Genomic DNA, 26,068 nt, shown 5'->3' on the forward strand with positions numbered 1-26,068 from the left:
CCTTAAATAGCCTCATGATATGATTTGTGTGGGGCTTCGTGGAAAGCGGCATTTTTCTTCGTGTTCACCGTAGTATCACGTACGCACAAATGTATTGAGCTCATCAAGCAGGTACCAACACGCTGCTCCATTATGCAGCCACATTAATCAAGTCAGCATGTTATGATATGAGAACGTGCGTCTCCAGAGGCATAACATGTTCCTTTGTGTTTCATAAAAGTGTCCACACACACACACACACACACACACACACACACACACACACACACACATACAGAGGAGACAGAGAGATGGAGGAAAGAAGGTGAAGAAAAGAGCCAACAGACAACAGCACCCAAACGGTCCAGGGCTCGGCTCGGCGGGAAGGGAAGCGCCGCTCGTTAAAACTGCCACCATCTTTCTTTTAGTGTCTTGCAGGAGCAGCACAGATATTGTCGCAGCCCATCTCAGTTTTCATCAGTATCTCCTCCAGCAGAAAAGAGGATTGGATTTAAGCTATCTATAGCACCTCTGCAATCTCCTCGCAGCCCACACACACACATTCACTCAATCTCATGTGCGCATTGTCACGCTGACACACACACACACACACACACACACACACACACACACACACACACACACACACACACACACACACACACATAAGCACACATATGCACAATGGTTTCATTACAAATGCATCATATGAAAAATACAATACAATTACTGAAGCCTTGCAGCCGGTGCTGCTGGTCCATATATCATTTTACGGAGTGGGCACAATGTGGGTTTGGGTGTGTGGGTGAGTCCAAAAAAATTACTCCAAGAAAAGGCAGGCATGAGACACAGTGGTCCAGCTTTTTGATTTATTGAAAGGTCTTAGAACTCACTCTGTATTGCCCAGGGGAGAGTTAGGCTGCTGAATAATGGATGCAAATCAAGGAAGACAGTTCCTGTGCGAGATTTCTTCCTGCACTCATAATTTCAGTGACGCCCTGGCAGAGACTTTCCAATGAACCAGGTGAAGCTTAAAATGATTCATTCTGTCCATTTTGTCTCCATTAGGGATGTAAACAAATGCAAATGCATTATAAACAGATAATGCATCAGATACAAAGTGAATCCTTGCAGTAATTTTCATTATCCGCTGCCCCCACTAACCTGTCATTGATTAAAACAATTTGCAAATGTCCCACCACCTCCTAGAGGCATAACTCGAAATACAGTGACATCACACACACCTTTCTACAATCAGCATAACCCACACTTTACATCCGTGCCAAGATCCTTTATGTGCACTGAGAATGTCTGGCGTGAAGAAGAACAAGCAGCGTGATTTACCATGATCCACATTTGCTATAATGTAAACAAATTGGCTAAATGCTAAAACGGAGGTGCGGCGTTTTCGATTTTCAGACGCTCAGTGAGATTCATCCTCAATAATTTATCAGTTTCCACTGGATTTGTTGGTCAGAGCAGAATAAACCTTGGCTGTTGTTCGGGTGTTATTTTAACCTTGTGCTTAGGCGTTGAAACCCGCTGCTCTGTGCAACTTGATGAAGTTGGCGACTGTTTCGAAAGTCCATCAGAAAAGGCCAGGAGGGAATTTCAGATTTGGAAATCACCTAATTGTTTTGTTTTAGATTTGCTTGTTTGTTTGTTGTTGTTTTTTTTTTTAATCAAAAAAAACTGCACTATGACATAGTGAGTTATTACTGCCATTTTGTTTTTGACAGCTGCTTCTGGAATTCCCCTATTATATAAACAACTTCCAGCTTTTAAAGAAAGAATTATGTATCATGCCTTGAGGCGATTCTGATATGAATTGCGCCACTGCTAAAAGATTGTATTTCCATGTCTGTTTGTTTCCTAGTTTGTTCAGCTGGCAGGACATTTGACTGTATAATTAATTGTTGTTAACAAAAAAAAAACAGTTGAACAAAACTTGATTGACTGTTAATTTCATTTTAATGTAATGTTTATCTAAATGTTAATGTTAATCGAGGTGACCGAACTTAAATTTAAAAATGTAAATGACTGATGTGTAAAATGTGTGTAAAACTGAGGCTGGTTATTTTTTTTTTAAGTTAACACTATGATTGTTGAAACTCATTCAAGGCTGATGAGAAGAAATATAATGTGTGTTTCATAAAGAAAGTAATTACGAGTTTTGTTGTTTATTGGCCTTTGTTCCGTCCTGTACAGCTTCATTTATCTTCTTTGTATCTGTGCCTCGTGGCTGCGTCTCTGCAGCTGTCAGCTCTGTCTCTCTACATGGAGTTTGCAGGCCACTCAAACGTTGGATTTCTCTTCCTAATTATCTAAATTCTGATGATTTATTTTTGACACATGCGGCACGCAAGAAAAAAAGACACATGCAGCTGTAAGGTGCGAGACGCGCGACTGACGTGTGTTCGCTCTAACCCGTTAACATGGGCGCCAGACGTGGCCTTAGTAACGCAAACCATCAACTGCTCCGCTGTTAATTTTCTGGAGGAGGGTGGTGGTGGTGGTGGTGGGGGGGGTTGTTTTTATTGCTTTGACTCTGTAGAGCACGTTGTGTTACATTGCTTGTACGATAAGCGCCACACAAATAAAGTCTGATTGATTGACTGATTGTGATCATCCTGACACGCGTGAACTATGCGTATTTTGCACATCATATGTGGCAAAATGTCACCATTACATGACAAAAGTACACTGAAGAGGATGACAACTGTCACTCTGTGATGGGCTCCGATTGGCAGGGATCTGCTCAGGTGCCCTGTGTTCCAGTTTCACTTGACGAGGAACGCGATGACAGCGTCAGTCTTGTGCTGTGACACTGGGAAACTCTTTATCTCCCATACGTGGCAGGATTCTGCAAATACCCTTTGGCAAGCCCTTCCGTTTTGTTGAGCTGCACATAACTAATATTATTTGCACACTGAAACGCACACACACTGTTACCATTGAAAATCATTAACAGGCTTTTGTTTGAAGGTGCCAGCTGTCAGTTTGCAACACATCTCCTGGTGTCAGTTGTGTTGCACGCTTAGACTGGCACAGATCAGTTCGGGAGAGGAAGTTCAGCCTACCCTTAATTTCACATTTGCCTTCTTCTCCTTTTTCCTCAGCCTCCCTTCAGCCACTCCCGTCTGCCCTGCAGTAACTCCTACGTCCCCGCCGTTCCCCATCAGCTGACCTTCCCTGCCAACTTACACGCCTAATTGCAAATGCAAATCAGTCCCACAAATTAGCATGCTAGTCACTAACACTTGATTGTGTGTTAAGTGGGATTTGAGTCCACATGTCCTGCCTGTGCACCAGTAATAGCTGCCCAACTCCCCCCCCCCCCGAGCACAAACTTACTGAGTTTGCTCTGTTCCTGCATAACTCGCACAAAATGAGTTTCTTTTTTCTGGCTAAAACGTTTCTAATATGTTAAAACAACAAGATGTATTATATTATTCTGTTTTACAGGCTCACGCTTTCTTCACAGTGAATTTGGAGGCAGGGAGAATCAAACTGTGTTCGCTGGCAGAGAGAGCGATAAAGAGCTTGTTAAACAACAAAATGTTCTACAATTCTGTTTCATCAGCACACTGTTCTCATCATTTGGAATATGAATGTGGTCTGTGTCTTGAATAAAACATTATGTACAGTAGCTGCACGTGGCCCATAGGCACACACTGTACAATGTATACTCCATATGAAATACAGTATCTTCTACATATGTTTTATGTTTGAGTTTCATGGTCGTTGGCTGTTCAGAAATATCTTCAGTGATAACGACTATGTGAAATTGATTTTCCAAGTGCCTAGGACCAGGATTTGATTTTTACCCAGCATGCATCATGTTTTACATCCATCAATCAGCAGTTGTGAGTGCTGCCTTTACAGCCAAGGCGCTGCTTTCAAAATCCCAGCTGCATTTTACATAAATATCTTCTTTGGGTATTGAGCTGACAGCCTCTGTGAGCAATTTTACAACATCTGTAAAGATATAAAGTGAGATCTAAACAGAGATTAAATCAAAGAATACAATAATATTGAGCTAAGTTGGTGTTTACTTTTCAGTTTTTGGTCACAAAGAAGAACTGATATAATGTGCCATCAATCAGTTATTGACATGTCACTTTTCCTCAGCATACCACCAGTATAATGTATCAGTCATTTCAGACATGCCATCAAGTTTACATTTATCACTTCAACCCACTATTCATCTCTCCAGCTACAGTGTAACTGGCAGCAAATACTCTTGTGTTAAACCAAACAAACTACATGAAACGCAACAGAGGAGAGGAGAGGAATAGATTTTTGAAAAGACGAGAAGATTGTCTTTATTTTTAGATGTCTGATTGTCAGTGTGTATAGATTCAAATACGGATCAATAACATGAAAGGACAGGTTCACAGTCAAGATGCCAATGAAACAGGCTTCTTCTTGCTGTAATTGTTCAATACTTCTCTCATGTACTTTCAATGTAAGTGGTGGGGAACAGAAATCAACAGTCCTTTTAAAGGTCACTTATTGTATAAAGGTAGATGTCCATGTGTTGTTTGATGATAAAGCAGGTCTAGGTTCTGTACAGCCAGTATTCAGACACTGAAACTAAAATATGGGACCGTTAATGGTCAGGATAAACAGCTTTGAAAGATTACAGCAAGTCAGACCTGTGTAAATGTCCATACAGGCACCTGACTGCTGTTTTAAGACAGACTGGAAAAATGGACCTGCCCTTTAACATCAACACCAGAAATATCAGCTGTGAGGTTACACATACTTCAGCTTCAACAAGCTTCAGGAATAGTGATGGAAATTCAACACACTGCAGCATGATAACAAAAAAAAAAAAAAAAAAAATCCAATATTTGATCAGATTCTATCTCAGCCTCGCAGAGGAGGAAACAGGAGGTGTAACTAGCAGATGTGGCACCTTAGAGTGTCTCAAAAAGCACTTTATAAATAACATGTATTGATTATTATTTGAATTGAATTTGAATATCAAGCTATTTACATTTTTTAAACTCAGTTTTAGTGCGTCTCTGAGCTCCTACACATTGCATTTATATCAAATCCCATACAGGACACATGAGTTCACTAACAGGCTAAATCTTAACCCTATAATATTTTCTGCCTCTAGTATCTTGAGACAAATGCATTACACGTTCTGCTTTTTATTCCCATTTTCGTTTGTCTATATAGTTTTAACCTTTTTTTTTCTTTCATATTTTTCTAAAAAAGCAAACCCTCCAGTTGGAACTAGATGTTGTATATAGTCTTCCTGCTGTTACCTAGAGCGCAAATGAAGTTGACAGTGGAGACATGCAAACTAATTGATCAGCTCCACACACAGCGCCGCTGGAGAAAACCAGGTCAAGTGCTGCAGGCAATCTATTTTCATTTTCAGGCCCTGCAGCACGGCTGAGCATAATTGTGGTCACACCTGTAAACAATTTAAAAAAAAAAAAAGAAAAGAAAAAGGGCTCCTTCCTCCTACAAACTGATTTACTGCCACTGTCGAGTCATTGGTGAGTGAAGCACACGGACACTGGGAGGTCTGGGGGCACTTTGTAGGACTCGGGCCTCCTGCAACAGCCAGTTCACAGGCCATGCTAGCTAGCCCTTAAAGGAGCTATCTGTAAGTTTTGCTATTGCTACATAGCCAATGTTAGCATGAATAGCTTTTTACTTACGAGTTTAGTAAAAAATGTTGTGAGTTTAGCATCAAATTTCATTCAGCAAAACCAATGTTAACTCATATCTCTATCACGTATCTTCTTCTAATGAAGTTAGCATGCTAACTAGCTAGCACCGGCCTGTTTTGTCACTTTCTGATAGCGACTCACTGTAGCCTCCAATCTGTCCCGAAGACGTATTATAACCTCTTATCTTGTAAACACAAGGATGGTCAAAGCTCTTGTCAAGTGACACACCACGTTCGGCAGCAGAGAAAACATATAACCCCTTTAAATAATGCTTATGAAATGAAGCATATCATTACGTAAGCATATTATTAAAAGCACATTGACTATAGAAGCAATACGTATATGTATATGACTCCAAATAACAACTTTAATAGGCCATACTGATAACTGTATTCTCTACAGCTCGTTATCTCCAGCCACAGAGCTGACACCTTGTTCAAATCATATAATAATGAATGATGTTTCTATCAGCGGTGTAGTGGTGTCTTGGTAGGTGGTATACTGTGGCTTCAACCTCACACCTGTCTCCACATTCATGCATCAGTAATATTAATCCAATGGTATAAAACACTGTGTAACGACCTACTCTTCTGAACTGAGAGCAGCCTACTTTTACCTTTGGTGCCTGAAGTGCATTTTGCTGACATTTTAAATGCATGACCTTTCCATGCCATGGTGCGTTTCTTTTTTTACTCGCCATGGTTTATTTTCACACTGTTATGTTATTAACCAACGTTATGTTTCTCTCATCTTCTCCCGCCGTCGTCTGTGGCATCGCTCTCAGACGTTCTTTACTTGTTGAGAAAGGTTAAAAGTCCTTTGGTCTGTTTGTTTCATGTCTGGAGTTTGGTGAGCTATGAAGTTTGTGGGTTATGGAACAACAAGGGTGGAGGGGGGGCGGCTTTTGTTCCCTGAGGTTATTCTTAAGACAAATGCTTCTTACCGGATTTGCTGCAGCTGTACTGCTTGCCTGGGGGAAGCCACTGCCTTAAAGGCTAAAGTCAGGGGCCAAAAATCTCTGCATAGTAAACGCTTCAAATTACACCAAAGACTGAAAAATGATGCTTTACTCTGCCAGATGTGCACCGGTACATATCTGTGGCTGTTTCCCCAGCTGTCCAGAGGTGAGTACATGCTGCGTGCATTCACCGCTACACATCCGGCTTCTTTGGTAACTAATCCCGGTAAAGTGCAGGACTGACACTTGGTCATGTCTTGCTCCTGGCTTACCTGTTTCTTGGTCACACTGGTGCTCACAGGGGTCCAGGAGGCGTCGTCCGCACAGCTCATTGACCCAGGGCCCACTGGCGTTCTGCTGGTAGTACAACAAGATCTGGGCGGGGTTCAGCCAGTCCGAAGCATCCAACTGGCTCCCCTGCAGCAGAATGAACCTCGATCCTGGGGAGGATAGAGGGAGGAGGGTTGAAAGGGCAGCATGAGGAAGGAAGATATAGAAGGTTGAAGAAAAGGAGGAATGGAACAAACACAGAGGGTTGTGGATGGTGAATGAAAGGTTGGCAGGTGGAGAGAGGGTGGAAGAGCAGGAGAGAATGAGAAGGAATAAAAAATCAGTCAGACAGTCGGTAGAAAAAAGCATGAATTAAAAATGTGAAACCAAATGCAACATACGTATTGGGTTTGAAAGTTGATTTTGCCGTTTCAAAATGCCCCTTCATATATTTTCTTTAAATTAATTACAAATATAAAAAGAAAAAAAGTCCCAATGACAGAGAATATTTTGAACCTTCCAACATACAGTAAATATCTTCAGTCAAATTAAAGAAAATTGCTCTAAACTGAAATTGACAATGAGGTCCTTCAGAGGTGAGAAAACAATCAACCCTCAGTGTTAGAAAACCTTCACAATGAAATTGTTTGATCTAAAGAAAGAAGTATTGACCTAACCTAACCTCACTTCACCTAAAAGCCTAAGGCTGCCATCTTAACCTCGACTGCGATATTTGAAAAATAATTATTTAGTATTATTAAAGCCAGAGTCAAAACAACAAACCTTGACAGCTGCAAAACTGAAATATTAAAATACGCAAACATTGAGGATGTACCAATAATAACAAGGCTAACATGTTGCTTCAGTTGTAATACGAACACGGTGGGGGTTGTGCCGGTGGGTCCGGGGACAGAAAAAGTAACGGAGCAAGGGAGGCGGAGTGATTACATTATGTGCAGTCAATGGCCAGAAAACACAGTCCGGGAACACACACACCCCATCATCTTGTGCAAACCTCTCTCATGAGAGGGATGGTAAAGAGAGTGACAGAGCCGGCTGTTATTGGTCCCAGTGCTGCTGATGGTCAGTCCAGCTCTGGTGCCTGGAGCACATTGGAAAATGCCTCTGTGCTAGTTTTATAAAACTAAACAAAACTAAAGAAACAGCTGGCTTGTAGCTCTCTCTCTCTCTCTCTTTGACTGTCCCTTCACTTCCCTGTCGTTTCACTTCTGTCTGCTACAATGAGAAGCAAGAACTAAGTGACAGAACAGACACCATTAAATAAACTACACAAAATTTATTTCCAGATTTTGATCCAATCAAATAACTGACGGTCCCAGTGTGGGAGGTGCCGCATCCTGAAGCCCTGGTGGCCCACAGGCACCAGAAGGAGGAAGACTACAGTGAAGAAAACAGTGTACACATACAGTGTTTTATTCTGTTGGAACAAATATCTGCTGCAATTTTAATGTTGAATACAAAGACAATATGATAGACTCCAAATGTCAGTGCAGTTTGTTTAATACATGCATTGAATGATTTGAATGCGCCTCTGTCCGGCTACAGGTTCAGTGAAGAGCCTGATCTTTGTCACTCCCAGTGGTGCCGTGGGAAATTGTGTTATGGACTCTCCGTTTTCAAGTGTAGCACATACATAGTAACCTGGTTACAGTGAAAGGCCTGTGAGGAAATTTACTCCTCAAACTCTGAAACTCTGTTTAGGCTACTCTGCAGTTTTGCCAACAATAAACCATCTCAGCAATGACACAAAATACTTTTCCGTCTTTGTATCAGTGATCACAGATGTTCACAGATGTGCACTTCCTTCAGTGTAGCCTCACCGCTGAATTTGTGCTCAGATTTGTGAATCAGTCTTAGTAAATACAAATCTTTTCTACAAACGCACAGACTGTCTTTTGAATTATTTGCTAATATCACTTTAAAATCTTTTTGACCCTAATCTGAGCCCATCCAGGTTTTCTTCAGAAAAGGGAAACTATAAGAGTAGAGCTGTAGAAGAGTTTGAAGGTTGACACTTTATGATGCGGTTGTTTTCTATATAAATGTACATATGTAAAGTTCATACACATGACGTATCCATATGTTCACAGACTGCTGAGGGTTACATTCTCTTGCTGTAATGGGGGATAATGAGACACAGATGGCACGTGTTAATGTTTCCGCTTTATTTCAAACCTACTTATGCTTTAATTGCCTTGTTGTTGAAAGGTGCGACATAAAACTTTCCTTTACTTTAAATGGTGTAATCAACTAATTACACAGAGGACACTTAAAGAGTGAGTTGTCACATTGTTTGCAGCTCAGACGCCGTGTGCTGCGTGGCGCTCTTGACTGGAAGGAATGTCAGTAAATCTTTACTGAAGGGAACCGCTTGTGAAACATTCCTTGTCACTTTGCACCTGCCCGGAAAGGGACACCAGGTTATCTGCTGTGTGATCGCTGTAAATTAGCAGCAAGACTCACTGACCAAAGCCATGTCCATTTGCAAGCCTGGGATACACTGGGCATTTGCTAACCCAGGCATATTTAATGACCTCTTGGCGGGCTCTGTGTGCCCTAGTTAGTGCCACCCCCCCCTTTGATGGTCCCCCTTAAAAACTAGAGCACACTCTGCAAATGGCTGGACGCATCTTGTTTGCTTAATTGTGGAGAGTTATAAAATTGCTTAGAAAAACTTTCAGACATAAAACACCAATCAGCCGTGATTCTGTTTTTATGATGCGTTTTATTTCCTGTTTGATGTCTTTGGCAATCACGGGCGTGCAATAATTTGGTTTCTACATCATGAAGTGGATTCTAATACTAAAAATAAACGGTTTGTGGATGTGTTTAAAAAAAAGAAATGCACTAACTGACTTCTGACAAAAAAAAAACAACTATTTATGAGGATTTGAAACTGGAGCCAATTTGATGGATATTCATCATCACCTTAAGTGTGAATCTCAGAGGAGGCCATGTATGCCTGAATGGACCTCCAGAGCAAGAATCAGTGGAGCGGCCATCCTGCTTAATAGCTGATTGAAGCACCACTGGGCAGCACTTGAGGCAGGGTGAGAGTGGGGTGGTTAGGCAGAAACTTAGCAACATCAAACCTGAAAATGTTTCATAACACTAAAAAAAAAAAAGGGGAAATTTAAGCAATGAGCCTCCAACTAAAACCTCAGAAACATGTTTTTTGCCTTTCATAATTCATCTGTTTATTTACTTTATTCATAATTTACTTATTATCCGACACTTGACAGCAGAGACAGACAGGGGAGACATAAGGAGGGATTTCATTGGATCATGGTCCCTGGCGGCCGTCTCCCAGTAACTTGACATTTCAGTCAGTCAGCGGCTCGTGAAATTTGTTACGGGAAAAATGTTGAAAAGACAAATTCACTGAACGGCAGACGATCTTCTTAGTGAACTTTCTGGTTGGAAAAACAAGTAACAGAAAGATGTGACGTAATCTGACCACGGAGGCCTTTTCCATTCAAGGTGACACAAACTGTGGAAAACTGTAGCTGCTGCAGGATTTGTAACTTTTACTCAGTTTCTATTGCTGCAATAATTAAACCGAAGAAATCTTTCTTTGGTCATTGTAACTCATGTTGCGGCTCTAAGGATACAGTCAATTGGTTGTTCCAAATATCCCCACAACTGCTGGATAGACTGACATTTGTACAGACGTTCATGGTTCCCAGAGGATGACTCCTAATGACTTCGGTGACCCCCCCCTCCCGACTGTTCCTCTAATGCCACCATGAGGTTGACATTTGTGAATTTAAGTTAACGTCCCAGCAGTCGGTCACACAGAAGAATTGCCTGACATCCGCTGAATTTGTATTTGCAACACCCTCCAGATTTCATATGCAACTGAAGTGACTGCAACGTCCCGTTTCATGTCACAAAGGTTTACCAGCTGTTATTAGTACAAGCACGTTATGTGCTGTAGACCGCTCAGCCAAAGAGATAGTTTTGTAACTCGGATACGTCTCTCAGACAAGACACATGATAATAGAAAACCTATTCCCACAGAATGCAATCTGAGATAATAACCCTCCACCACAGTTCTACTTCAGACTATCCCCAAGTTAGTCATACAGAAAAGTTTGTCCTGTCCTTTGTTATGTATCTTGAATAGCGGCAGATATTGTTATCCCGCGTAAGCACACAAACATCTCCAGATGATTACATTCCCTGATGTGAAAGGCAAGGAGAAAGGTGTGACTCCACATTTCTGTGCTTTTTCTTCACAGTATTTGAAGGCATACGCATGCACAGCTGTTGGCATTAATAGCTTCTTTCCCCTGTGGTAGAATCCAGATTTTCATCTGATTCACCATGACATCGAATCAAGTCTGATGAGATTGTGGAGACATTTATGGAAACATTCTAAATCGATCCCAGTTTTGTAATTCAACAGGCGAATTCGCCATCTTTCATCTCTCCTTTCAAAGTTCCCACCCTGGACGCCTCCCTGGAATTTTAATATCTCCCTGGCAGACCAGTGTATACCACCAGAAAGCAGCAGCGCTCCGAATCAAATCAGACCTCCAGATGATAGATGAGTGGGCCTAGTCACAGTCTATAATATATCTGGACTGCCAGCTCACTCCTGTGACAGCTGAAAAATGCCAATGAACCATCGGGAGCCAGTAGCTTGGCCCCTGCGGTGGTTTTTTTTTTATTATTTTTTTTATTTTTTTCTGCAGGTGCTACATTGAAATTCATTAGCGTGGCGGTTCAACGTATCAGAAAGTACAAGGGGAAGAGTGATGGAGGGCCTTCTGCAGGTGGTCACTGCGACCTGGCCTCAATGTGCTACGATGCTTTGAGGGCACATCTGTCGTGTGGTCTCACATGGGAAACAGAGGGGGGGGTGGGGGGTGGGGGTGGGCGGTCGACCTGACATTTACCTTTGTCTTTCAGAGAGCAAAGCAAATCGGCAGCTCGACCGCAGAGCGCAGGCACTCCGCTCGGGAGATGTAGCGAGCCAAATTCCCCAGAGAATGGCAGAAAAAATGCCAGCTCAGCCCCGCGGGGCTTTGAGCGCCCACAGAGGTGTTTGTGTGTTTGTGTGTGTGTGTGTGTGTGTGTGTGTGTGTATGTTTGGGGGGGGGTATAAAGCCTTACCGTCAGCGATGAGGTGCTCCGGCACATGTAGGATTACCCGGACCGAGAGGCTGCAGGAGAGGTGAGAGGAGTAAACCAGGCCGATCACACAGCTGATGACACTGATCAGAGTCAGGGTGGTCTTATTGATGGGGCTCCGTGGGGAACCTGCTGCTGGGGGGGGGATACACAGGGAGGGAGTGGGGGAGAGGTGGGAGACAAGAAATGGTAGAGATATGTGAAGAACTTTATTTTCCCACACCCTTCCCATACCGTTCACACAAACATATACGTACACATACCCACAGCCTTCGCAGGGAGTCATTTTACAAACAGGCCAAAAAATGGGCTCAGCACCCATGAAAAGGACCTTTGGATCAAAAACAGCAAGCCTTTGGGAGGGTTAGCCTAGGCATGGCTCAGTGGCACAGAAATAAGGTTTACTTTTGAAGGGTATTAACATCCACGCTGGGATGTGTGGGGGGGGGGGCCGAAATAAAAAAAAAAAAAAAAACAGTTCAGAGGTTGTTTTGCAACCTTCCTTCTTTCCTCTGCTCTTCCTCCCTGCTGGATCAACAACGCTTCCCTTATCGCTTTTACTGCAGAGTGCAAAACAGAGTGTTGAACGTGACCTCGTACCCACAGGGGCATGCATACAGTACATACATGCACACACACACACACACACATACACATACACACACATACACACACATACAAAATCACAGTGACCTTGAACATAGCCTTTTACACTTTGTTTTAAAGAGGTTATTTTTTCACTAACAGAATAACACTAAATGACATTGTCACCGCTCTGGCAGAACTTTCTCATTTAAAAGCCGCCCAAGGCAAAAACCTTTAAACAAAAGCCAGAGTAGAAAGCTGACCGCTCAAATTATGTATAAGGTTAGTTTATTTAATCAAGTAACTTATCCAAAAAACTGGGTGTGCGGAAGCATTTCCCCCTTTTTTCCCCTAATTTTTATAATGATTAAAAAAAAAAAATCTCCAGAAAATTTTTATTGAAGTTTAAAATTTTATTATTTTAATATCCTCATCCTTCTGTCATCATTCTTTCTGACTTGAAGAAACACTTTTGTCATCCCTCATGAATCATCCTTTTTTTCCTCTGGATCTAAACATAGTTAGGGCAGCGCTGCAGCCACTTTATTCTATTCTTAAACCTCTAATTAAAGGTGTTGGCTGCACTTCTGGAGGCTTTGCCGTGTTTGTGACACCTGTGCACATGACGGGGGAATAATTGGCTTGGAGGCATTGTAAAGGCTTGTAACACCTTCTGACAGCAGCTATTATTTTGAGGGAATTGTCTCTTTACTTTTTTTTTTTTTTCTTCTTCTTCTTTTTTCTTTCTCTCTCTCTTTCTTTATCTCTCTCTCCCACACCCCATTAATGTACATCAAAGCTGCAAGGACATGGCATGCTGACAGATAAAGCGTGCTGCACCACTTCACGTTGGCAGCATTTGCACAGAGCCGCCCCCCCCCCCCCCCCCCCCCCTTTAGAAATAATATTTGTGTATAATATTATTTCAAAACACGGTGATCTTCATGTCATAAGATGCAACTGATATCAAGATATTCTCCACTGAGAACCTCTGATCTCATCATCTTGTTTTATTTCAGTCAACAAGATTGTATGCAGATGCACTGAGATCAGTTTCACATGCTCACAAACCACTCTACGCACTATACCTACGTCTATATACATACACACAGCATAGACACAAACTCTACGTGTTTCCTTCAGGAGTCAAAGTCACGAGCACACACACAACACTGGAGATATCCATCCGCTATATGCACTGGAAAGGTTACTTGTCATGCGTCGTGGCGATGGTAATACCATCAGACGGCGGGATTATCTGTCTGTAGGTGTATGAGTCCTCCTTACCCCCAGAGCCCCACGCGCTGTTGGCGTTACCGTTTCTCATACCTCGACTCCGGCGGCGACTGCGGTTTGGGTCGGTGTAAAAGGCCAGCTGAGGCTCGCTGTCTGCCTCCGTCCCAGAGTCCCCGTCTGGGTTCAAGAAAGTTGAACCCGCTGTTGGATTCACACACATACACACACACACACACACATACACACACACACACACACACACACACACACACAAACGCACACACACACACAAAAAAAAAACACCTCCAATGAAAAAAAAAAAAAAAGTCTGTGGGCTGGAGTTTGTCCTGCACTTGGCTTCACTCAGACGGGAAGGAGCAGAGGATGAACCCACTGCTGGATCCAGGGTGGAAAACAGATCAGTGCACAAAAGTTTTCCTCAATCAATAATTGAAATGAAGGCTAATGGAGATGGAAGCAGAAAGTTGAAACTCTTTTAAAGCAACTTTTTTCTTTTTTTTCCCTTTCTTCTCGGTGTGATGGTTTAACATAACATTTACTGATCCGAGCAGAGTGCATTAATATAGTTCTTTGATTAGACTAAAAAAGAAAAAAGAAGGCCTGCCATGACTCCGTCACAGGAAACATGAAGCCTGGGTGCAGAGTTGTACATAATGCAGTTTCTAACTCAGTGGCTTTTCAGTGAGAGGTCCTTGAGGGAATGAAGTATGAGCGAATCGCAACTCGCCTTTGGCTATTTATTAAAAACCCTGCTAGGTTTGCCTTGTGGAGTAAACCTTTCACAGCGGATGGTCTAAATATCAACAATGGAAGCGAAATGAAAACCAGGTTGAATGAGTGAGCGTGAGCGAATTCAAAACCTTCCTCTTATTAATAAATGCACGAGAAAACGAAGAAGCCATTCATTATGTACTGTACACAGTACCTTGAAGCAGAAATGAAGTCCAGACTTCAGTTTTAGATTATAGAGCATTGTTGATGTTGGAAAACGGATGGTTCGAGTTCGAATGATTGAACACAATTTCAGTATTTGTCTCATTATTACAGACAGCGTAATAAGCTAATTTTAACAACTAAAATTGATTAGTTTTAGTGGAATCACTGAAATGAGTGGTGCCTGTGGAGGTAAAGCATATTTGCACTGAGCTTTTAAGTAGAGTTCAACCTTGAAGGTCTTTGGGATCCTTTACTACTAGTGTACGGCTGCTACTGGATCGTGTTAGCTGCTTTATAGCATATTATTAGCATATTAGCTGTTTGGAGTCTTGAGAAGTGGATGGTACAGATGCATTTCATTAGTTAACTGTCTTGTTAGCAACCGAGAGTCTAAAGGCTCGTAGCGCATGGTCGTGGAGCAGGTTCAGTGCGCCAGGTGAATGGTTTTTGAAAGGGTTTCACTGTCTCTCTCCTAATCATGGGGGTGTTTTGGGTGTAACGAGCAATAAACCAATCAGAGCCCCATGTCCCATTCCCCAAATGGAATTAGGGCCGGAAGTTTTATTTCCAACCACATATTTCCATCTGTCTGTTTTCTCCTCCACCCTCCATCCGCCTATTCAGGTGCATGAATATCTTGATAATGCGTCCAGAGAAATAGAGACGCACCGGTAAGAGCAAGTGCATTTCCCATTGAAACAGCGTGGGCGCCGGACGGGGAGATGACCTTCGTGTTGTGCTCTGCGCTGCTTTTCGCCGGATGTGAGATAGGACGCTAAGCAGCGACTACACCTATTACCACATATTTTCTTTGCAGAAATGAATTTCTCCGTGGCACTTTCTGGCAATGATTGTGTAATATGTGTCAGGCCTCAGGTCTTCAGTTTGGGGTGTTATTCCTTTATATTTCAAATGGAGATTTGATGTAGTGTTCTCCATTTCACAATCTGTCTGTGTTTCTAGTTTTATGTTTCAAGCAGAACGAAAAAGAACAACAGAGATAAAACAAACAGGAACTATTGAATAGGTTCCCCATTAGATAAAAACTCCCCCCTCCACCGTGGAGGAGCGCTGACATCTGAGCTAAACAATCAGATCTCTTGGAAATTCACTTGTTGCTTCTTCTTGTCTCGTCTGACTTATGATAAAAATCACTCCGCTTTCAAAATGCTGTTTTATTGTAAGTTTGAAGTGATGTAACTCTGTGACTTCTGCCTATTGGACTGAAGACATACAGTCCCTGAGTGGATTAGAATAACACACACTCTGAAATGTTGTTGTCACAGATCAATAACAACGCTCTGTGAATTAATGACACGTGTCCCACAATGCTAGGTACTTGTCTCTGGAGTTTCCATGGAAACTCAGATCCTCCATTTCTTATAGATACAGAGATACCTAAGTAATTATGAGCAAATGAAATGCTCTACATTTAAAAAGCTAATGGATGGTATTTAACAGCTCTTGTTCACTTCAACAAAACTGAGAAATATTTAACGAGTTTTTTAAGTGAATGTTCACGAAGTTTAATATTTAAAGAAGTGCAGGGTCAGTTGAAATAGGAACGCTGTACATCAATTGATTAGTGTATTATGTTCATCCCATGATGTTTCTCAGCCTCTCTCAACATGTTCCCACAACAATAAAAACTGTCCTATTGTTTAAAACATGTAATATTGCACTTTTTTACGGCACAGTTATGGTTGCCTTGATGGCAGCATACGTCACACACAGACAGATGTACTCTACAATGACAATGCGTGGTGTTTAAGTTGTGTGACTTGGATTGGATTTAACTGTTGATTATTTGTCAATTTATTCATTATTTACGGCCCAAGATCATCATTCAAGATTCTTTAAAAAACATTTTTTTTTGTCTGATTAAATGTCTAAAAATGACAAGACCTAAAACTTGTCACACTAATATTTGGTTCTTTCACCTAATAAATGACATAAATGATCAGTTATCACACAGGCGTTTCCCCCAGGATGAATAAGATCTTGTTTTAGACAGAATGTAAATAAAACAACACTCTGGCAGCTGGACAGAGCTCTGTGTAGACAACGGGAAGCAGTAACTCATGTTTTACTGCGTGGTAATGTTTGGCGGTAAAATTGCATAAGTGACATTGTCTCAAAGTTGATCCATTTCAAAATGATAGATGGAAAACAATGGATGAGATACGTACGGTGCATGAGATGGATGATGACATGGAGACTAAATAAACAGCTGAACACACACACTGTGTGTTTTTTTTTTTTTTTGCAGGACACCAACATGACTCTTGTGTTTTTAGGGTGTGTTTTATTTATTTGGCAATTCATGAAAAGTGTTATTCCACAGGCATGGATGAGTGCAGGATAAATGTATAAACAAAAAGGAAGTAAGAATCCATGGCTTTGTTTGGGGGGAAATAATCCCATTCATTTCCTTCAATGATTTTCCATTTCGCATTTCAGTGAGATAGTAAATGTCCCTCTCTTCAGCAGCGAACGCAGTTTCACTGATCTGTCATTTAGAGCCACATTACGATCTTAAGGACGAGGACTGATATATAGTGGGCGCAAAACAATTGCATAAACAAACTGCTCTTACAGTACAATACGTCCATAATACATTTCAGACGAGAGTGTTTTAGCAGAGGCTTTAGCTATATTTAGAGGGCATGTATTGAAGCTTGTCTTACAAGTGTTAGAGGAATCCGAATCACAAAGTGAGGGGGAAAATCCATCAAAGCTGCAAAGATTTGCCGCCTCAGCGGGATATATGTGAATCGAAATAAAATTCATGCTAACATTGTTCAGTGACAAGAGCTTTAAAAATCCCTAACCAAGACAAAGCGTTTGATTAAACTGGAGAAGATCCCTCAGAAACAATGGGCGACTGAAAACACTGTTGGCAGCAATGTCAATGTGACAAACTGAGAAGGACTTTTTCATGACAGCAGCCTCATCAGTTCTTCATATTGTCGGTTTTAAAACAATATGCGCTGAAGATACGAATGCGTAGTGTAAATATTATTGGCAGCCATGACTATCTGACGGCACAGATGTTGGCGTTGCTTTACTTCACAAGCGGGACGGCTTTTCTGATGACACCATTGTCTCAGCAGCATTTCACACGACTGATTTAATAATAAAGCAACATTCACTGTACACTTCCCCCCCTAGAAATGTTTACTGGCAGGGGACACAGTCTTCCAGAACATTATTCAACACGCTATTAAAACTCTGCAGTGAAATGACAAAGACAAATAAAAGCTCTTTGCACTAAACTGGGGGAGATGGAGCTCCTTCTTCCAGCAGAGAAATATTCTCTTATAGCCTCAAAAATGAGAACTAGACTTCAGTTAAATACCCATATACAGTGCAATTCCCATTTCAAAATGTAATATCTTTTCTTCATGTCAAACTTTCCAATAACTGTTGAGACAATTCACTGGAAACCAGAGAAGCCAACCTCAGGGTGCCGTTGGAGGAAAAGTCAGGACCGAACTCTGGAGCTGAAATCAGGGGAAACATGTAGGAAGCTCAACTTTTATAATTTGTTTATTCTTGTTTTCTGTCTCTTGACTTTCCTTTGAATTCTTCCTGTTGCTAACCAGCTATCCATCGTGATAGTCCAGTTTTTGCCATGGATGTAATCTTTTAGCGCGCAATCCCACTGAGATAGCAAACAACAATAAATTAATATGAGAAGACAAAAAAATAGGAAAAAAAATGAGTTTTTAAACATTTTTAATGTTTTGAAAAATAATTTCTTTAATATTTTTAATATTTTTTTTTATAATTGCATTTTTTCACCAATATTGTACCGTTTCCCAAATGATTTGTTGGCCCACTGCTGGCTCACTGTCAGAACCACTGCACTACAGGAACGCCAGTAGCATGGCTAAAAAAAAGCTAGCCTATGCAATGAGTCTTTAGCAGCGTAATTAGTTAGAGTTTCAAGCACAATCCAGATGATGTAATATGTTGTTTTGTTTGTTTGTTTGTTTTTTTGACAAGTAATTCACTAACTATTCATAAAATCTGCAGCCAGCTGTTCATTTTTTAACGCACTGTATGTGTACACTGTGTGGATATACACTGTATATTATGTTTGTATAATTTTAGTTTTTCACTGTCTGTTTTGAAAGGATTTGATTCCAACAGTGTCCGTCTGAGACTTAACAGAGATGCTCTGCGTCGCTACGAGGCCTGAATACAGGCATTTATTTAACGTGCTGACAGCATGTTAGTCTATCTGAGCCAGACATGGAAACATGTACTAGTCGTTGTCATGACATACGACAACACAGACCGAATTTCCTAATTGAAGGGCCATCCACTTCAGTGAATGTAGCCTTGAGAGGACAGAAAGCTATAGTGGACTGAGCCTGCTGCCCTGGTTTTACAGAGAACAAATGGTAATGTTGTGTCCTCATCAAGCACGGAGGTTGAGAGGTTCCAAGTTTACTGGAAGCAATTTAGCCTCAAACGCTCAATAAAATTGTAAATAGTGGTAAAATAAGTGGTAAATAGGATTTGGTCCCATATTCCAAAAACCTTACTGAGGGTCACGGAGAGCAGATGTGTCTTTCAAACACTGGCAAAAGAAGAACACAGCTCTCGTCCGCATGTGAGACTTTTACGATTAGAGAGAGAGTCTGTCTGAATGTCTTTGAGATGACAAAATACACACTTCAAAATAGGTGGCCATGATTTGTGGCGGATCACGTAAGGCCGTGTCTCTCAGACTGAGCAGGTCCAGTGAAGTACGGACTAAGTGGAAGCTAAAGAACTCTGAGGCAAAAATGTCAGAGCAACAAACATGGATATTAAATCAGCCAGTATTGAGGAACTGTCACATGCAGGCGGGATAAATGACAGGAGCTCACGAACAACATTTATAAAAGTGGAACAAGCTTTGTGTAGTAGTCTACATACAGGCAGACGAAACATGAATCCACTCCAATTAGGTAAGTGCCTGAAATCCTTCAGAACAATTTTCAAATCCATACGAGAGCGTTTGTAATTAAAGAAAGACAAAGCCTAATGGTGAGACTTTAAGTAAAGCTATGGCTTCGATTCAGGAAATATTTGTAGCTTTTAGGCCCCTTAAGTGCCATTTGTGTTAGTGTGATTTGTATCCTGTCAAGTCTAAGAGGGCTGAAGTTAATTGTTGATAAATCTACTCACATTTCTTTTGATTATTCATTAAATTGTTTAATCAACAGAAATCTCAAAACATAGTGAGAAATAAGTTCTAACAGCCAGATTCAGAAGACCGACATGTTCACACCGACTCCGTCCAGCCAAGTCAAAAAAATGAAATTACAAAATTACAAATGGTGAAAGAAGAAGAACAGGTGAGCTACAGAAGACGGTCGGTCAGTCCACCTCTTTGGTCCAGACTGAAACAACTACTGGATGATTTTGCCAGGAAATCTTGTGCAGACGTCCTCGGTCCCCCCCGACAACAAATGGCCTCCTGTTGAAGCCCTGTTGACTTAGATGGTCCCCTGATATGAAGATCACGTGTTTGTTTTCTAGTCAAATGCCTCCACAGCTGCTCTATTGTTCGCTAACGTTTTCTAATCATTAGCTAATGCAAAGTACAGCTGAGGCTGATGGGACTGTAGTTTCACAGATTTGGTCATGACATAGTGGAGTATAATAAATGAAAAGTCAGGTGATCATCAGAGTCATCCAAATATGTCATCATGGAACCATTAATGTCTGTGCAACACTGAGATGTAAAGATCTTTATTAAAAAGTCAACCTGCTGGTGACGCTCGTCGTAGGCTTTTCCCTCCACCCGCCGGCGCAGCCACTCAGAACGACTATAAACACTTTAGATTTACGACAAGGTCGGACAACACGTCCATTAGTGTCAGCTCACGGTACAGTCACAAGCCGACCCCTTAGTCTCGTGGCTTCATAAATGACTTAATCAACTATTAGAATTACTGTTGATACGTTGTTGTTTTTTTTTCTCAATCAATTGAATCAATTCATCATCCCAGCAGCACAATGAAAATCTGGAGATCCTATAGACTCCAACGGACATCACGTCCTCAGCCCTACATCAAAGCAACTATGTGTAGAATTATCATGTGATTTTACTGTAGAAATAAAGGCACAAGTTTTTTTGTTTTTGTTTTGCAGAAAAATTTGACGACTCTGCTGCAATAAGTCACTCTTGTTTGTAATTTTCAGGCCATTCATTTCAGTGTTCCTGGGTCTGCGGATTATCTTTTGTGTAATGTGGCTTTCAGTTAATGTTTGCACTCAGTTCTAATAGGAGCAAAACAACATCAACTCCACTGATGAGATCAAATCAACTAAACCACCTTATTATTACGGTTATTGTTGTTATTTTGGAAAGATATTTTCAAGATCACAACAACAGGAAATGAAGCTTTTACTGTAAGTGACACTCTGAACACCTGAATAGAGCGGAGCTGCCCTTGACAGCGGCGAGGCTGTGCAGGTCTCACAAAGGAGAGAACATAAAAGAGGTGTTCACCACTATGCAATAGTTCTACACTAGAATAACTTAAAGTGGTTCAAAGTGCAGCGGCAGGCCTCTGTGGTGCATGAGAAGGAAAGTATTTTCCAAGCCAGTTGAGAGACAAAAATTCACTTTACAGGTGAGTGAAAGCTGACCTTTCACACATTACTGAAATAACAGTTATAGCCGAAGATTCAAGTCAAATTGAAATTTCAACAAACAAAATAAAAGTGCAAAGGATGATATTGTTACATCAACTATGAAGGTTTACTAAGTAAAAGTTTGAAAAAATTTCCAATTAGCGGCGAGTGTTGTTTGAAAGCTTTCCAAAAAACAAGCATTGTATCACAGGGATCACAGGTTCAGCTTCATGCTTAAATTTCATCACACAAGTGCGACTACTTCCTCCAAAATTTTCAAAATTTTAAAATTTCTCACGAGGTGGCACTTCAAATGAAATGGAAGGAGAACACGCATCTCCTGAGGAACTGAGACTAAATCTCACAAAGTAGGTGTTTGTCAGCAGTCAAGAGGCGAAAAGAGGCTGGGCTCAACGCCGCCATGAAAACAAGACGGACCCCTCTAAATATTCACGGCAGGAAGTTCACCTGCAGCTCGGCACGGCACAGCTGGCACGAGTGCCTCTTATAAACCAAGAAAAAATGTTATTATGTCTAGTGCTGCACAACTCTAGAAATGTGGAAAGGTGCTAAAACCTGAGCCAGAGAGGGTAATGGTACCAGGAAGTGGACGTAAAAAACAAACATGCCGTTGTCACGACAACGACGACGGCACCGACATCGAGAACTGACGCTTTGGAAAAAAACAATGCCCGACAGAAATACAAGTAATAGCAACTTTAATTAATGAAGCAACATGAATCTGAACAGTAAACCCGGTATATGTCTGCACCATGACTGCAGCAAAAGTCAAAGCAAGTGGAGTCACTTACAAATGAGGCTGATTGTTTTAGTTTTTTGCTAATTTTTTTCATGATTTTTTTATTTTATTTATTCATTTATTTCAAAAGATCAACCTCAGCGTACGTGTCCTGGCGGAGGCTGTTTGCTGTTCACACAAAACAAAATTCTCTTCCAATGAGGACAATTAAGAACATGTTACCTGCAATAGAGAGTGGAGAGAGAAACTGTGGTGAAAATGCAAATGAGCTGCTGATTATCCCTCAGAGTAATTGATTAGAACCATTAGTGCTTAGTTACAGAATGCTGCAAATGCCAGATTGATATTTTACTTTGTGCAACTGATTTTTAAACTTCTCCTTCTTTAATGAGAATCAAAGGAGCTAATCAATTAACAAAACGAAATTTAAAATCTCAAATTTTCCTGAAAATAAAGCTATGAATTATGTGCATAGAGATAACCCAGATGGCTGTTCTGCATAGATGACTTCTAAATATACAAACGGGATGTATAACTGTCGGTAACTGTTGCAGGTGCCATGACGGAAAAAAAATAACTAATAACTTGATAAAATGCACATAAATTAATTATTAATTGTGTCCATGTTGGAAGGAATGTCAAAACCTCAGCACCAAATCACAGCGGCCATAACAAACCGGGTACTTCAGCTTCTGCTGCTGCGGTAGCTTGGCATACAGTGTTAGTGTTGTGTTTGTGTTAATGCCATGCAAAATACATAGTGACAGTTGCCATGTTACACCTAATCTAAATGTGTTGCTTGGATTTAATGTAGCTTTGTTTGGGTTTTGGACTGAGATACGTGGATCTACTTAGAGGATTTTCAGTAACACTGTTATTCTTGAATCCCTCACACATATGTTTTAGGTGTTTATATTAAATGTTATATGCATGCACATGGTTTAAGGAATTCAAGAGCATGATATAGTCATTTGTGCAAACAGATTATTAATTAATGTACACAGGTTTATGTTGCATTTGTATGTTTGTGTTGTTTCTTCTACATGACACTTACCATCCCACAAAAAAAAAAAAAGAGAAAAAGATCTTCAACTTGGAGCATTTAATAATCAGTGCAAATAATGACTGTAATTATAATGCATTTGGATATTATAATGAATAAAAATGAATCATAGATTTCCTTCAGCAGTCAAGGCTACAACAGTTCATCTGAGGTTTAAAGACACTGTTGAATATCTGAGGAGCAAGAGATTTAAATCTAAAATCAAAACTTTGTTTTCAGATGTGCGAGTCGCCATCGAGCTTAGAACAAAGACTTGGCAGCTCCCGCCGCTCTTTGTTTGGAAAGATCCTACAGTGCAATATGTGACGCGACACTTTTTTTTTAAGTAGGGCTATGACTGTTGTAACGAGAGGGGCTAGAGACAGAGACAACAATGCTTTAACATACATAAGGAACACCTTTCACTCAGCAGCTCCCCGTGTCTTCAAGCTTCAACAGTCACAAATATATTTAACTGTTTTCCTGAACTGTTTTTTTTTTTTTTTCATATCACATATTGTATGTCTGCCAATTCAGATGTTTGATTTTCCAGTCAGAACTTTTCAGAATAAAAGATGACAATAACTTTCTTGTGCTTTTATTTTGTAGGCAAAAGCGCTAAGAGGAAGTGACTCTGTGGGAAACTGCTGCTTCCACAGCGGCGATCAATTTTAGCACCAGGCGCTGTGCAACTGACTGCAGTGCAGCCTGCGGCCTGAGCCGTGTCTGTCTGTGTCTGTCAGTCACTCACAACACGGATAAAAGAATAATAACATCTGCAGGTGGAGGGAGATTCTCTATTTGGACATTATATACATTACAATTATCAACATAGTTTGATGGGCCAGATATTATTGCTGGTGGGCCATTTGGTGTTAGCATGTTTCCATCTATCAGACCAGCAGAAACCTTTTTGACCTTCATTTTCAGCCTGAAGGAAGCAGCTCCTCTCGCAGAAACAACCTCAGAGATCCACTTTAAAATACAAGGATATCTGTCGGGACGGGACTTAAATTACAGGAGCACCAGTGAAAAACAGCGGGTAATTGTGGCTGTAAATATTACTGAGCTCTGGACAGGATTAAAACCACTGACCAGCCAAAGGTAATGTTAAAATCACCCCAACTCTTCTGGGGATTCATTTAATTTTTATCTCATTAGCAGACACCTCCAAAAAAAAAACCACTCACATTTTCATTGAATTGATAATCCCCCCCCCCTCCCACCCCCCTCCTATCTTTATCTAAGATCAAACTGACAGACAGAACAAAAAGCCAGACAACCACTTCCTCCCTCCATAAAAGCAAATCCATCAGGGCCTTTGATCAGAAAGATCCCAGTTCACATCGGGCTTCCTGGGGCGTCTCTTATCGGGACGGTGTTTTACAACACATGACCCTGAAACCATTTGGAGGGTGTGACCAAACGGGCCCCACTGTGAACTAATGGGACAGAATTTATGTCTCAAAGGGCCACGGATCACAGACTGAGAGGAAGCAGACATGAGAACTGGTGTCGGGCAAAACATGGCTGACCAGCGGGCGGCTGGAAAATCTGACATTAAAGACATTTGGCAACAGTGGCAGGAGAACAGACCCAGTAATGGAGCTGCAATCATAAGCTGCATGTGTGATGTAGAGAGACACACACACACACACACACACACACACACACACACACACACACACACACACACACACACACACACACTCTCTACCTTCCTCCTCTCTCTGGAACAAAGACTTTTTAGATCCAACTTTCTTTTCTTTCTTTCTTTGATATTTTTTGAACATATCTAAATTTATGTAATATCAAATTATTCCCACATTAATGTCACAATTTAATCCAATTAGGTTGCATTTCATATTCTATAGATACAGTATGTCAACACCTGTTAAAGAAACAAATATAGTCCTTGATCTCATTTTGTTCAGCAGGATAAATGTGTGTTTGTGCTTACACAGTTTTTTGCTTAGTTACAGTTGTTTTCTCCCCAAAAAGAAAATCATTTCTACAAAAGAAACTCCTCTTGACAGGCTTCTTGTTAGTGTTATTACACCTGACTCTATAAATCCATGAATATTTATATATTAATATTAATACACCATAAATGCATAACTGAGCTAATTTCCTACATTTGTGTTGTCTTCACCATTCACACAGTAATTCCACCATTGCATTATTAACCTTATCCACTCATTTAAACATCGTTAACTTTGTATTGTACGGCCCACAACTAATTAGGAATAAATCATGCACCCGCTCAGCAATAATAATCATAAAATAGTGATGGGGCCCGCAGGCCTGGGGCCACAGTCACTCCCTCAGACGTCGCTTCCTCCCATTTGGCATCTTTGGTACTTTGAGTTGCTTTTTGAAGTAACTCTGGAGTCCATTAAATGTGCTGACATATGGAGTGAACAGAGGCACTTGGGCATCTTCAGCAAAAAAAAAGAAAAAGGAGAAAGGAGTCATTACCTTACCTACCAATAACGGCCGCCTCGCACATGCACAGGAGCTGTCCACTGAGGACCACAATAGTTCTGTTTGTGCATATTTTATGACAAAGATGAAAATAGTCGACTGGAAACGCCAACAACAGCGACTTAAAACTGCATGAAGCAGATCTAATTGCCTGCTTGGAAAGCCTCATTCCTATGCAGCTCGGTCTGGAGAAGACCGTCCTGTACCTGGAAGCACTGAAATTTAAAAAGTGGTGTGTGTGTGTGTGTGTGTTGCATACATTAGGACGCGAATCCTTCTATTTTCACACACCGAGCTGATACAACTGAGGC

General features: G+C 41.1%; 1 protein-coding gene across 1 annotated transcript in view; it reads right to left on the minus strand.

Annotated features, from left to right (window-relative positions):
- astn1 (astrotactin 1) overlaps positions 1-26,068 on the minus strand; it is a 376,673-nt gene that overhangs the window by 255,765 nt on the left and 94,840 nt on the right. Inside the window, exons 7-9 of the mRNA XM_022748096.1 lie at positions 13,930-14,079; positions 12,040-12,189; positions 6,903-7,070 (exon numbers count right to left, since the gene is read on the minus strand). Of these exons, the coding sequence (XP_022603817.1) occupies positions 6,903-7,070; positions 12,040-12,189; positions 13,930-14,079 (468 nt within the window). The remainder of the gene's footprint in view (positions 1-6,902; positions 7,071-12,039; positions 12,190-13,929; positions 14,080-26,068) is intronic.

The sequence above is a fragment of the Seriola dumerili genome, unplaced genomic scaffold (genome assembly GCF_002260705.1).
Source record: "Seriola dumerili isolate Sdu_G_001 unplaced genomic scaffold, Sdu_1.0 BDQW01000116.1, whole genome shotgun sequence".
Lineage (NCBI taxonomy): Eukaryota > Metazoa > Chordata > Actinopteri > Carangiformes > Carangidae > Seriola > Seriola dumerili.